The 12,628-nt window shown below is 44.7% G+C and overlaps 1 protein-coding gene across 2 annotated transcripts in view; it reads right to left on the reverse strand.

The window, feature by feature from the left end:
- Positions 1-220: 220 nt before the first annotated feature.
- The window catches only part of GOLGB1 (golgin B1), a 40,483-nt gene continuing 28,075 nt past the window's right edge, over positions 221-12,628 (reverse strand). The window contains exons 16-24 of one of the 2 annotated variants that reach the window (XM_032105717.1): positions 10,357-12,307; positions 8,730-8,908; positions 7,342-7,507; positions 6,105-6,236; positions 4,846-5,004; positions 4,616-4,713; positions 3,828-3,932; positions 2,198-2,303; positions 221-1,827 (exon numbers count right to left, since the gene is read on the reverse strand). In XM_032105717.1, the coding sequence (XP_031961608.1) occupies positions 1,693-1,827; positions 2,198-2,303; positions 3,828-3,932; positions 4,616-4,713; positions 4,846-5,004; positions 6,105-6,236; positions 7,342-7,507; positions 8,730-8,908; positions 10,357-12,307 (3,031 nt within the window). In that variant the 3' untranslated portion in view covers positions 221-1,692. Of the gene's footprint in view, positions 1,828-2,197; positions 2,304-3,827; positions 3,963-4,615; positions 4,714-4,845; positions 5,005-6,104; positions 6,237-7,341; positions 7,508-8,729; positions 8,909-10,356; positions 12,308-12,628 lie in introns of both variants that reach the window. The other variant, XM_032105716.1, reaches the window with a different exon arrangement.

The raw sequence follows: 12,628 nt of genomic DNA on the forward strand, positions 1-12,628 counted from the left end.
TTCCTTATTTTGTCAATTGAAAAAGGCTGAGCAAGAGGTATGATAGGGAAAAAAGGTCAGCACCTAGGCATTCACACTGTATAAAGAAACAGAGCTTCTGCCCATCACACAAGGCAGCGCACACACGAGACCTGCAGTCCCACTGTGTCCCACACAAGGTGTGGTGATACAGCAGCACTGCATCCTCCACTTTGACAGTTACTTGACAACATTACACAAATTCCATCTGAAAAATAAACTTTATTATACATACAGGAGCTCATACCCCAGGAAGCTATAGACAAACTATTTGGTCACTGAATTTTACATAGCTAGAGCAAGTTCACACTGATAATTCCTGGACAGCACAAGAGGATATATAGTGCCAGTGCTCTGGACCTGCCAGAGATCCAGCTGGTTTAGCTACCAGTGAAATCAATCCATCCTCAAACAGGCTTTCTTGCACTGGCTAGAGCAGCTTAGTTTACCAGCAATATGAAAAGAACTACCTCTTTCCCATGGGAAAAATGTGAGTGTTAATACTCTACTAAGAGGCAGATAGGATTCTCCTGGCCAGTACTCTGAATGAAATGACCACTCGGGATCTGACAGCAAACACGACTGGAACTTCCTTGGCATTCAACATTCTCCTTTTGGAAGAGGGCAGTCTCAAATTCAGGAGGTCTTTAGAAAACATATGGAAATATATCCATATTTCCATACACCCTAAAAGACCCAGTCCATTTGCATCATTTGATTTGGGTCCAAACACGGCCAAACATCAGCACCAGCTTTCTACACCAGGGATACCAGACCGTTTCAGAACTCTGGCTCTTTCCTCAGCACAGAGGAGAGAGTTTATTTCTGGAGTTTCTGCCTTTGCTTTGGGCCCACACAGCACATTATGGACCCCTTCAACACAGCCTGTGCAGGTTCAGTTTCGAGACAAATGTTTAGTAGATGAGAAAGCAGGAGCAGGGCTGCTCTCATTTCTAGAGGTAAGGCAGCACCTTCCATCATGAGAGGTGCACAAATGCTATAAATAGGAGGGGTTTTAACGTAAGAGCTAAAAAGATTCATGTTTCCTATTCCTTTTAAATGGAATGTTCACCAGGGTCAGATATACTAATTTTGGCCCTTCTTGAACAGGAGATGCAACTGAGCAGGAAACATGATTTTAAGATTCACATTCCTTAAAGTGCCCATAACTTCCTTAGGATATGCATTTCAGACAGCTCTGAGCCACGGAGAAAATCTAAGGGGTGGAAGAGAAAGGGAAGACAATTCTTCTTACATCCAGCTACAGTGTTCCCCCAACCCCACTCATGGATTCAGCCTAAGAGGGGGAAGATTCTGCAGTTTTAGAAGTGCTGACGTACTGCAGCAACTCAAGAGTATTTTTCTTACTCTGACCGCAGCACTATACTGTCTAAAATGAGTGATACTACTTCCAGGTACAGGAACAGATGCTGTCCTCAAGGCTTGCAGCACAACCCTGGATCAGAAAATGAACCACTCATGTAGAAAGACCGAGGGAATGGCAAATCTCCTGAGAGCAGTTCCCCAGTACCAGCACTGACTCTTAACAGCGTGCTGGGTGCAGCTGCTGGTTTGGGAAAGGCGGCAGCTGGGAGAAGTGCTGCCCTTCTACAAGGGCGTGCAGGCCCGTGGTACGCACAGGGTTGAGGCTCCATAAAAGGCTGTCACTCCTCTTCACAGGTGGCCTGTAAAGCACAGGAAGAGCAGAACATGGAGAGCAAGCAGATACACGGCCACTAGCAGAGGCAAGTGGGTCCGGGAGCGGAAGAGAGAGCGTAACAGGCGTCGTAGTCCAAGAGTACTCCGAGTCTGGAAGAGTAAAGAGAGAGCAGTCACTACAAGGAATGGTTGTGTCCCCAGCTGCCTTCATCCAGAGCTCTCCAGACCACGGAGGTAAGTTTGTTTAAGCTAATGAGCATAAACCTTCCCCAAATCATTTCACTGTCAGATCCTAACACTAGGGCAATGCTCATGAAATATTGCCCTTCCCCTGCTCTCTGCAGGTTTTCCATGAACCAGCCCCATCCAATCCTGTTTCCAGCATGGCAAGAACAGAAGAATTACACAGTCCCCAACCAATTTATGTGTGTCTACAGAGGGATTTAACTGCTGTAGGTTCACAGTTTCTTGCGCCAGCTGGGGCTCACATAATTGACAGCTGCGAATGTTAAATTCTTACTCTGCTGGAATTACTATCCATGGAGTCGATCAGCAAGGACTGCTCGTGACCTGGAGTCATATCAATGCTGGCACTTAAGGAAGATGCCCACTCACTTGACTGCAACCTGCCACAACAAACATGAAATTAAATTCAGTTTCTTATTATGATGCCCCAAATCAACACTGTAATCAAGCTCAGGAAAGAAGGTATTTCTCCAAAAAGGAATCAACCCCTGCAAGCAAACCCTGGCTTCACTTGCTAAGAACTGGTTCCATTTGCACAGGTTTCAGGCCTCCTGAGCTCACATTGAGCAAAAGAACAGGGTGACCCAACTAGCAGGAGTCCTTTTTCCTTTCAAGTGAAATTTCATAGTGTGACTTGAAAGAAGCCAGAGCAGATGATACACCTGTATGTTTTAAGTTCTGTGAAATTATTTTGGAAGCCAGCTCTAGCTGCAATAGTGCTGGTTCTTTCTAACTACTTTCTAGTGACAGAGGCAGCAGTCACATCCTGGGGCTGCCATTTATTAATGAGATCAGCTGCAGGAGGCTTTTACAGACTTCAATGACAGAAGGAGCTACAGTTGTCCAAACTGTGTAGCAATTACCAGGGAACTTCATCCAGAATCCTTCCATACAGACCATTATTTTTTTTCTGAATCAACAAGTGTATCAGAAGAAAGGCATTGTTTTCATGTAAAAGACTCCACTACTCCATAACTCCAGTTATGTGAACTACGAGGAAATGCACAGTGTAAGTGCCTGCAGTCAGGTCATGTGCTAAAAAACCCTTCGTAGCCAATGAGGAGAATCGAGCATTTGGAACCTGCTACTCACTGCATCCTAATCCCAACATCTAGTCCAGGTCAGCCACCTTTGCTCTGCTGACTCTCAGGGCATCTGTCCAGTGCCCCAAGATACGCAGTGTCCTGTGCAGTGCAGAGCACAGTGCTGGATACTGGGGAGGGGCAGGAGAGGGAGGACAAAAGTCCTTTTTCCTAAGTGTTTAATTGTTTCTCAACAACCAAATTAATGAAAAGTTTGTGTTAATTGGCAATACATTAAAAAAGAATGACATTCTTCAAGTCAAAACTGTTTCATGCATGACAGACAAGTGCTTACTGAGAAGACAAATCCCCTGGAAGCATGACAACTCCTCTTTGGCCTGCATCCAATTCTCAGTCTCCAAATTATATCTTCCAGTAGTTAATGTAACTAATTGAGAAAGTGGGCATCTAATTTCTAGACAGAATTTGTCAATGTCTAGTCATTTGTCTTATTCTATCTGCCTATAATTGAAGGAAATGAATTTCCTGAACTCTGGGAAACACTTATTTTACAGTAAGAGTGACTGAGCACCACACCAGTTGCCCAGGGAGGTTGTGAAGTCTTCCTCCTTGGAGATACTCAACAGCCATCTGGCCATGGTCCTGGGCAGCTGGGTCTAGGTTGAGCAGGGGGTTGGGCCAGACAGTCTTTGGAGGCCCCTCCTGACCTCAACCTTTCTGTGATTCTGTGACAGACACGGTAGTTGTCTCTATGCCCCCAGTGCCATTTGACAGAAGGGTATGATGAAGTGCAAATGAAAAACAGAGCTAGAACCACCACACTTCTATGGTGATAGCGTTTGTTTGCTCAAGCTGCCTCACCTCCTGATCTGATCCTGTGCCGCAAAAAGCGCCTCCTCTGCAGCAAGACGACGGTCCCGTTCTTCCTCCAGCTGCTCCTCCAAATACTTCATATCCTGCTTTGTGCTGCTATGTAAATGCTCTGTTTCAGACAACCTTTCCGAAAAAAACAAAGCATATGCCAAAAAAGGCCTAATTCATGGACTATTGTGTTTCTGTTTATATTGACTATTGCAGTGTTTGAAGAGACTCAAATTACCTCCCAGCTCACACAGGAGACTTAGTTATCTTTACTATATTTAAACTATTTGGAAAACATGAGAGAAGATAAATCTCTTGAAGCTTCTGTTTCACATCAGGAGGGAGTTCCTTGGTTCTGTCATCCATGGCTCCACCTTCTGAAAATTATTTTGAAAGGGTATGAGGAGTCATGTGCTAGATCTTAGTTTCAGAAAGTTACAAGGAATCTTGTGCTACATCTCAATTCCAGACACTCTCAGGCTACAAGCTCGAGACCAGGACCATTGATATACTTCAGCAGCTCCTGAGGATGCAGCCGACCAGATCCAAGATGCTGGCTGGCTGGCATTGCTGCTGCATGTTGTCACTGTGGTTTTTTAAAGCTCTAATCCAAAGAGATAACTAATGACAGCTACTAAGTGCATACAACAGTTCCTCCAAATCCACAAGATCCTAATGTGGGACTGAGTTTTCCCAACACACTGGTACAGAATAAAAGCAACATCACTAGCCTCAAGAACTCCATCAGGACCAACATCCCCATCCCTGTTTTCTCAGACTTTCTTTACCTCAGCTGTAGCTCCTGCAGTTCAGGTGTGTAACTGCCTCTCTGCAGCTCATTCTTTTCTTGGGGTGCTCCTGGAGCAGCATCCGTTGCAAACAGCTCCTGAAAGAACACAGGAATGTACTGCAGACTGCACTGAATGAAGAGGACACACAGCCACTACAATGCTGGACAGTTAGCAGAGCCACTTGAAATAAGCTTTTCCCTGCTGTGCACCAAGCCCAACCCCCTTACCATGCTCTTGTCTGCAGCCTGCAGCTCCTGGAGCTGCCTCTCCAGCACTAGGCAGCGGTTCAGGACCTCACTGTAGTGCTGATGGCTCTCACAGATGCTCCGACTGCTCCCACGCAGCTGGAGGGAAAGGGCATTTTTCTCCTCAAAGACCTGAGATAGCTGAGAAGAGAACACAACTAGCAAGCAAAGAAATTGATTTTGTGAAAGCAAAATTCTTCTCTAACTGAGGGTAAGAATTCTCTTGAGAACATATAACTACCACGCTGCCCATCACTAAGGTCCGAAGACCAGTGACAATCTCCAAGAGTAGCTTGTGGCAAAGATTTCTGGAAGTCTCAAAACATCAAAGAGATGTACAGAATACTGCATGTCAAGAACAGTATTTCTAAAGTGCTGCGATTGACCTAAACCTTTCAGAAATATCATCAGTAAATGATTTTATATTCTCATTTTCTCCTTCAACACAACTCTTTCTGAAGATGGATAAATTCTGGGTCTTCCATTTCAGTGTGGGAATTGACTGATTGTGATTCTGCACTGAAACGAAGGAAGTGTTTCAAACTGGCAGGCAGAAGTGAAGATGACAAGCTTGCCGTCCCAAGGAGGGACTTCCTTCAGCAGCCCAGAAAGCAGGAGGCTAGAAAGTGCTCCCGACAATAGACATGGAACCTGTAAACAACTTTCTTCATATGGTCTCACTCTTTGGTCCCTTTGTCTGATCTTCATCTCCCTCCACCCATCTTTCCCCCAGTCCTCCTTATCTGTCCTCTCTCCCCACCTCTCCCCTTCTCTCACCTCTTTCTTTCCTCCCCTGTCCTCTTCCCTCTTCCTTTCTCCCTCTGGTCACCTGGGAGAAAGGGCACCACATTTCAGTGGCAGAAAAGCTGCTGATTCAGACCGTGTCAGTGAGCCTGCTGGATGGGATCTGCATGGGGCCTGGATATCCTTCTGGTCCATACAGAACAGCTGTCCCACTCATGGCTTCTCTCGCCAATGCTCTGACTCACCCCAGTTACTCACTGAGGGAGAGCAGTGTGGGAGATGAAGGATGGGCTCTAGTGCTGTGCAAGCCCCATCCAGCAACAGGGAATCCATCAATGTGACTCTAACACTGCTTTTTTGAGAGATGTATTTCTGGTTTTGTGTTACTTCATTGAATGCCCACAAGGACAGATCCATTCCTGCTTCCTGAGCCCTATTCCACCCTAACCCTCCCCATATTCCTCATCCGCAAGCAAGTATAAGACATGGATCAGTACCTTGCTGTTTAACTGCTGAATTCTAAGCTCTTTCTGGTGCAGTTCTTTCAGACTGTCACTTAGCTGGGCCTGGAGGTGTTTCATCTCTGTTTCTAGGCTTGAAAAGTCCCCTTTCAGGACTCCTGGAGAAATCTGCCAAGGAAAGAACAATGAAAAATATATTGCACATGTGACAACTCGCTCTTGTGTTAGTCCTCTCTTTTCAGTATTCCAAGGTCAAACCCAACATTATTCCTAGACCTGGAACTTGAGCTGCTCAGGCAAAAGAGCAAATGGGCAATAAACAGAAATATCCTAAAAGCCATCTGAAAATCCAAACGGTTAGGAAAGATCACCAGACTTGCATATATGATGGCTCCTTCTCAAAAGTTGTCTTAAAGCTGTTTACAATACAGGAAGAAAAAAAAAAAAAAGGCACATGAATGAGAAAAGAAAAAACAAACAAAACCCCAAGCAATGTCCACACTGCTCTAATCAACAAAGACCAGAAGGCCAGCACTGAAGAATCCTCCTGGAAAGCATCACATGAACATTGTTCAAACTTTTTCTTTGCATATATGCATGGATGTATCAAAGGGATAAGGGAGATTTCCTACCCCCTCCACTGACATACACCACCGGAAAATTGCAGACGTGGGTGGGAGAGCTCTCTCTTGGCTCTGATGCACTGCACTGTGCATGCAGCCTTCCCTAGACAAGCAAAATACCAAACATTTTCCACTCCACTTTTAGAACTATATATACAGGGGGAATAAGAGAGAAGGTGCAGTGTTCAAGCCTCAGCTTCTCTGGGCTTGAACCAGGATTGTAAATCCCTGTTCCAGTAAAAACAGCAAGAAAAATTCATTAGAAAACTTAAAAATTAAGACGTGACACTAAAATGAGAACTAAGCCAGAAAATCTTAGATTCAAAGACAGTGCAAGATTGCAATTCTAAAACAGCCAGAATACACAGCTGAGAAGTTCCATGCTGCTCCAAAGGACCCAAAGTGCCTACGAAGCCCTGTCGCTTTTACCCTCTTTCTTGAAACACTGGAAACCAGGAACTTAAGGAAGAGCACTTCGGGGTAAGTTCTAAAACTTTCAGTGATGCAAGTTAAATTGTTGGTACTATCTTCGGAGGCCTCATAACCACATCCAATACTGCAGTCTGTAGGAGCTGGATACAGGCACCACACGCTCTTCTGGCTGAGTTTCAAGGCTCACACTTCCAGTAAAGAAGTATCTTTCCACTCACCTTGCCTTGGTGCTGTTCCTCTATGACTTGAGACTTGCTGAAGGGTAGCGTCATTTCCTGTGTGATCCTTTGTAAATGGCTCAGCTGCTTGTCCTTCTCTGCTATGGCCATCAGGTACTGCTCCTTCATGCTGCTTCTCTGCTTTTCCCAGGTGGTCTTCTCGTGTCTGCCCAGCACCAAACAAGGGAAATTACAAGGAAGTTACCAGTATCACTTATGTCCAGGTATCCAGCTAAGAATGAGCAAAGGGTGATTCAATCACCATCCCCATGCTAGACATGAAGTTTTATAACCAAGCCAAGCCAAAACAACTCACTTAAGTAGAGGAACCTTAAGAGCAGGTTTAAGGAAGTTCTCTGTATTTGGTTGAACACTTCTGATTGTTCCATGCTCACACTTTTTGTGTTCCTGGACATTGTTTTGATCTCACTGTACAGAGTTTTGTCAAGGAAGTCACTGTCATTGCCACTTGTCCCCATAACAATTTCTCTACACGGTCACATGTGCACCAGACCCATAGTACTGATCCCACCACACCAACATGAGGCCATCACTTCATGTACAGTGTAAAAGCAACGCAGGAAATAAACCTCCTGTTCTTTTGTCAGGATAAATAAAATTTGTAAGATGCTTCAACTTTACGAGATCTGAAGTTTTAGTTTGAGGGTCAGATTGGGGGCAGGGGGAAGGGAGAGAACTACACGTTTTTATATCACTCTGGACAAAGATAAGCCATAGACCTTTTTACAAAGAAAATCCCACCCTTTTCATTCCAGCCTCAGGCATTCTTAAATGGATCTCTGAAATATTTGAAAGCGTTTCCCCCCCCAGCCCCGTTTTCAGAACAGAACATATTTGTCTGACTAGTTTTAGTCCAGTTGGAGAAGACAATTTTACTAGAAGTGAATTACAGAGTTTTTTAAAAACACTAGAAGACATAGATCAACTGAAATCAAGGATTAGACAGCCATACAAAATGAGTATGTTCTAAACTATGGTATCAGTGGGATAATAAAGGGTTTTCAGCAGCAGCCTGTAATGGAGAGTACTGTGATCATATACGTAAACTCCAATACAAGAAACAGCCTCAGTTTCCTCTCCAACAGATGATACTGACCACCACCAGATGAAGGAAATAAGAACTAAAAGGTCACTGATCTATTTCGCACAGGCACTGACCTCCAACCTGCTGGGCTGAAATTCAGAGGCAGAAGCTGGACGAGGGAAACATGTGCCCTCTCCTGGCCAGGGCAGAGTGCCTCAGTGGCACCTGGCACAGTCCAGGCTGAGGTTCTCAGCATTCCCTTCACCTCTGCCCACAACTGCTCTTTGATAGAAACGAACACATTTGCATCATCACCGAGGCAGGGAGCAGACAAACAGTTCACCTGAGCTGCTGGAGCTCCTGCCGGTACACAAGTCCTTCTTGCTGCAGTTGTTCTTGCAGACGGAGCTGTTTGTCTGCCTCTTGCTCCCACTCCTGCAGTTGTGCCTTTAAGCGAGAATTCTCAGCGGCTTCCACCCCGACCAGGATGTATTGCTGCTGCAGATTCTCCAGCTCTCTTACCTGGAATTAAAGGGAAACATCAGTGTGTGACAGCTGAGCAAGCATCAGGTTTATTACTTAGAACTGTTCAAGAGCATTTCTCAGTGTGGTATCTGGAGGGAAAAAAGGTCACATTCAGATGACAGAGGAACTAGAAATTGAATCATCAAATGCAGCAGTGTACTAAAAACTGCTCAGAAAAAAAAAAAACCCTCAGAGAATTGTATTGTTAATGAGGGCAGTTGAATTTTGAGCCCTCCCATGAAGATACGACATACATTAGAAGACTCCAGGCTATAATATTAATTATCTTATTCAGGGGAAAAGAAGGAACAGAAGGAGCTGGTTAAGCATAACTCCTGAAGTTGGTATTTACTGTAAACCAGGAAACTGATGAAGTAAAATCCTTTTGGCTTTCCAATTCCAGTCATGCTGTAATTAGAAGTAAGTCATTGTTACGCATGCATCACTGCAATTGTTTTTGAAGACAAGAAGATATGGCTGACTCTGGAGACGGGAAAGTACTTAATGAGTGGCAGTGGGACGTAACTGTCAGTCTGTCTTCTGATCAGCAACGAGAACTCTGAAACTTGCTGGGCTGCACTGTGCCAGTGACTACACAAACACAGACACATCCAGTGTGCAGGCAAGGATGTCAAAAGGAATCTGCAACGTCTTGTACCCGCCTTGGAAATCAGCTGCCAAGAGGAGGAGGAAATTCAAGCCTTTGCTCTAGTCTCTTTCAGAAACCTAAGGCAAATCAAATGCATGAGCTGACACAGGTGTGAACTAAGCAGGTTAACAGGGACCTGATTTCCATGATTTCATATTTTAAACCAAGCTAACAGAGAAACCACCCTGGGAAATTAACAAAGAAATCACAGCCTCCTTGTCAGAGAAAATAACATAGATGGCCTATACCAGATCCATGGGGTCTGATGGAGCATGCCCACAAATACTAAGGTCATTGGGAGGCAACTCCATTACCTTTGAAAGGTCATGGTGACCCAAGAGGTTCCTGAAGACTGGAAGAAAGCAAATGTCATCCCTACCTACAAGAAGGGCAAGAAAGAGGAGCTGGGAACCTGCAGTCTGGTCAGCCTCATCTCCATCCCTGGGAAAGTGAGGGAGCAACTAATTCTGGAAACCATTTCCAGATACATGAAAAAACAGGCTGGCCAGAGAAGAAGTGGAATATTTACCAGTGGAGATATTCAAAATCCAACAGGACATTGTACAGAGCAACCTATTCCAGCCAACCTTGTTTGTGCAGGGGGGTTGGACCAGAAGATCTCTAGAAGATCTCCAGAAGACCCTTTGAATCTCAGCTATTCTGTGATGTCATGACGACAATGATCTATGCATCACATTGCAATTACCAGATCTAAGTGTGCTGAATTTTAAGACTTGAAGATCCAAGTCTCGTGTGGTGCTTTAAGTAAGAGCAGGAAGAGAGAACAAGGACTTACTGCTCTGTCTCTGTCACTCTGCAAGGAGGCCAGTGCCTTCTTCAGACTCTGCACTTCTGAAGAAGTGGTGGAAGTGCTCCCTTCTGCTTGCTGTTTCACTTCTTCAATCTTACGTGTTTTGTCCAATTCATTCAACAGACGGTCTCGGTCATTCTGCAGGCTTGCCATAGCCTTGGTGAAAGATTTGACTTGGTTGGAAGAGCCTTCCAGTTCCAAAGACAAATGGAGAAGCTCATCATCTTTAGCTCTGAGCTGCTGATTAAGTTTCTCAATCTGGGCCAAGAGACCTCTTTCATCAATAGCCTTCTGCAGTTCTGTCAGCTCAGACCTCACCATATCTCGGTCCCTGGCAATGGAATGTTGCTCCTCTTGTAGCTGAGCCATCTGTTTCTGAAGATTCTGTACTAGACTCTTTTGTTCCTCTAAGTCTGCAGAGTACTTCTGTTTCAAAACGTGAAGCTCTTCATTGGCCTGGTCTCGACTATCCTGAAGAGAGCTCATGGACCTCCCAAAAGACTGAATTTGAGCTCTGAGATCTTTGTTTTCATCTGTGACTGTAAGCAATTTCTGTTCCATTTCCATCAAGTCCCGTGCCAACTCTGCTACTCTCTCTTCTGCTGTCTCTGTTTCGTTCCTCAGTATCCCTGCATCATGATGCAGGTGCTTCAATTCCTTCTGGAGCCTGTCCTCAGCCTCTCCCACTCTCTTGGCTGCATCCCTTTGAACACATTCTAGCTCCCCCTCCAGTTCCATTATTCTTTTCTGGGAGAGGGAAAGCTTGTGACTCAGTTCTTGTACCTCTTCCTCTCGAGCCTTCAGTTCTGCTTGACACTCCATGATGGGACTCCCCTCATGTAATGCTGCCATCTCACTCTGCACCCGGGACAGAGAGGACATAAGGGTTTCGATCTCTTGAGACATACTGACTTTATCCTCTCTCAAGGCTTCCATGCACTTCCTGAGATCGTCCTGAGTACACTCAGACTCTTTCAGCTGTGTTTCTATGGTTGCCTTCTCATTTTCCAGAGTTTGGATCCGCTGAAGCTGTATTTTGAGAAGTTGCTTCTGTTGGGAGTCCTTTATTGAAATCACTTGGTTAAGGTCTTCTCTGTACCGCACCAACTCTGCATTCAGCTTGGCATTCTCAGAGTTGAGGTCATCCATCTGGCTATGGAAACTTCTAATTTCTTCCTTGAGCTTGTTGTTTTCAGCAGCAGCGTCTTGAATTAGCTGGTCTTTTTCCAAGATTATAACAAGATGGCGTTCCTCAAGCTGCTTGTAGTCCCTCAGTATGCGGTCTCGGTCGTCCTGCAGAGATGACATGGACTTGGTGAAGGAGTCCAGTTGTGCCTTCTGCTGCTTACTTTCTTCTCTGTTTATCTTCATCTTTTCAGTGAGATGATCAAGTTTGTCAAGAATTTTTTTCTTTTCATTTTCCAAGGCTTTTTTATCTCCTTCCTCCTTAATTAGCCTACACTCCAACTCTTTCATCTCTTCAGAATGTTGCTGCTGTAATTCAGCTAGAGCAGCCATCACTGCTTCTTCTTTGGCAGACAGCAAACTCATGATCTTTTGATCTTTGGCACTGGTTTCTTCATGCAGCTTATTTGTTAGGTCCTTGGAAGCCTGCAGATCAGCTTCAAGCTGTTCACAGTTGAGTTTAAAATTCTGGATACTGGTCTCTTGTTGCTTGACCACAGTCCCCAGCTCTTCCCTGGCCAGCTCACATCTGGTGAAGGAATTCTGTAAGTCAGCAAGCTGGTCTCTCAGGCTGCTGATTTCTGAGCCCAGTTCCTGCTGTTTATTCTGAGACTTGCTGTACAGTTCCTGAGACCGCTCAAGCCGAGTCAAAAGCTCTTTTTTTTCCTCCTGCAACATTTCACATGTCTTTTGATGATGCTGAATCTCCTGCCTGCAGTCAGCCTCCCAGTCTTTCTTGCTGCGTTCCAGCCTGAAAACAGAAAAGATAAAGTTGGTCAAAAATCCATGAAGTACCTCAATATCTTAACCCACACTAACACTGGTTTTATACTAATTTAGAAAAGCCACAGAATTCGTTTTACTTAAAGAAAAACTGGAAGAGCTGGAAATAGCTCTCAATTTAAAATTCAAGCTATCTTTTAAAGTTCTGACTGTACTACTGCCTGAAGGGGGTGGTGCCAGGGGAATATATTCTTTTAAAGTTGTCCATGCCAATACTGAAAAAAATGGAGGCACTTAAACACTGAATGTTATCACCTCCTTTTCATTACATTAATTCTCTCGTCCACTG

The sequence above is a fragment of the Corvus moneduloides genome, chromosome 4, assembly GCF_009650955.1.
Source record: "Corvus moneduloides isolate bCorMon1 chromosome 4, bCorMon1.pri, whole genome shotgun sequence".
In the NCBI taxonomy this organism is placed as follows: Eukaryota; Metazoa; Chordata; class Aves; order Passeriformes; family Corvidae; genus Corvus; species Corvus moneduloides.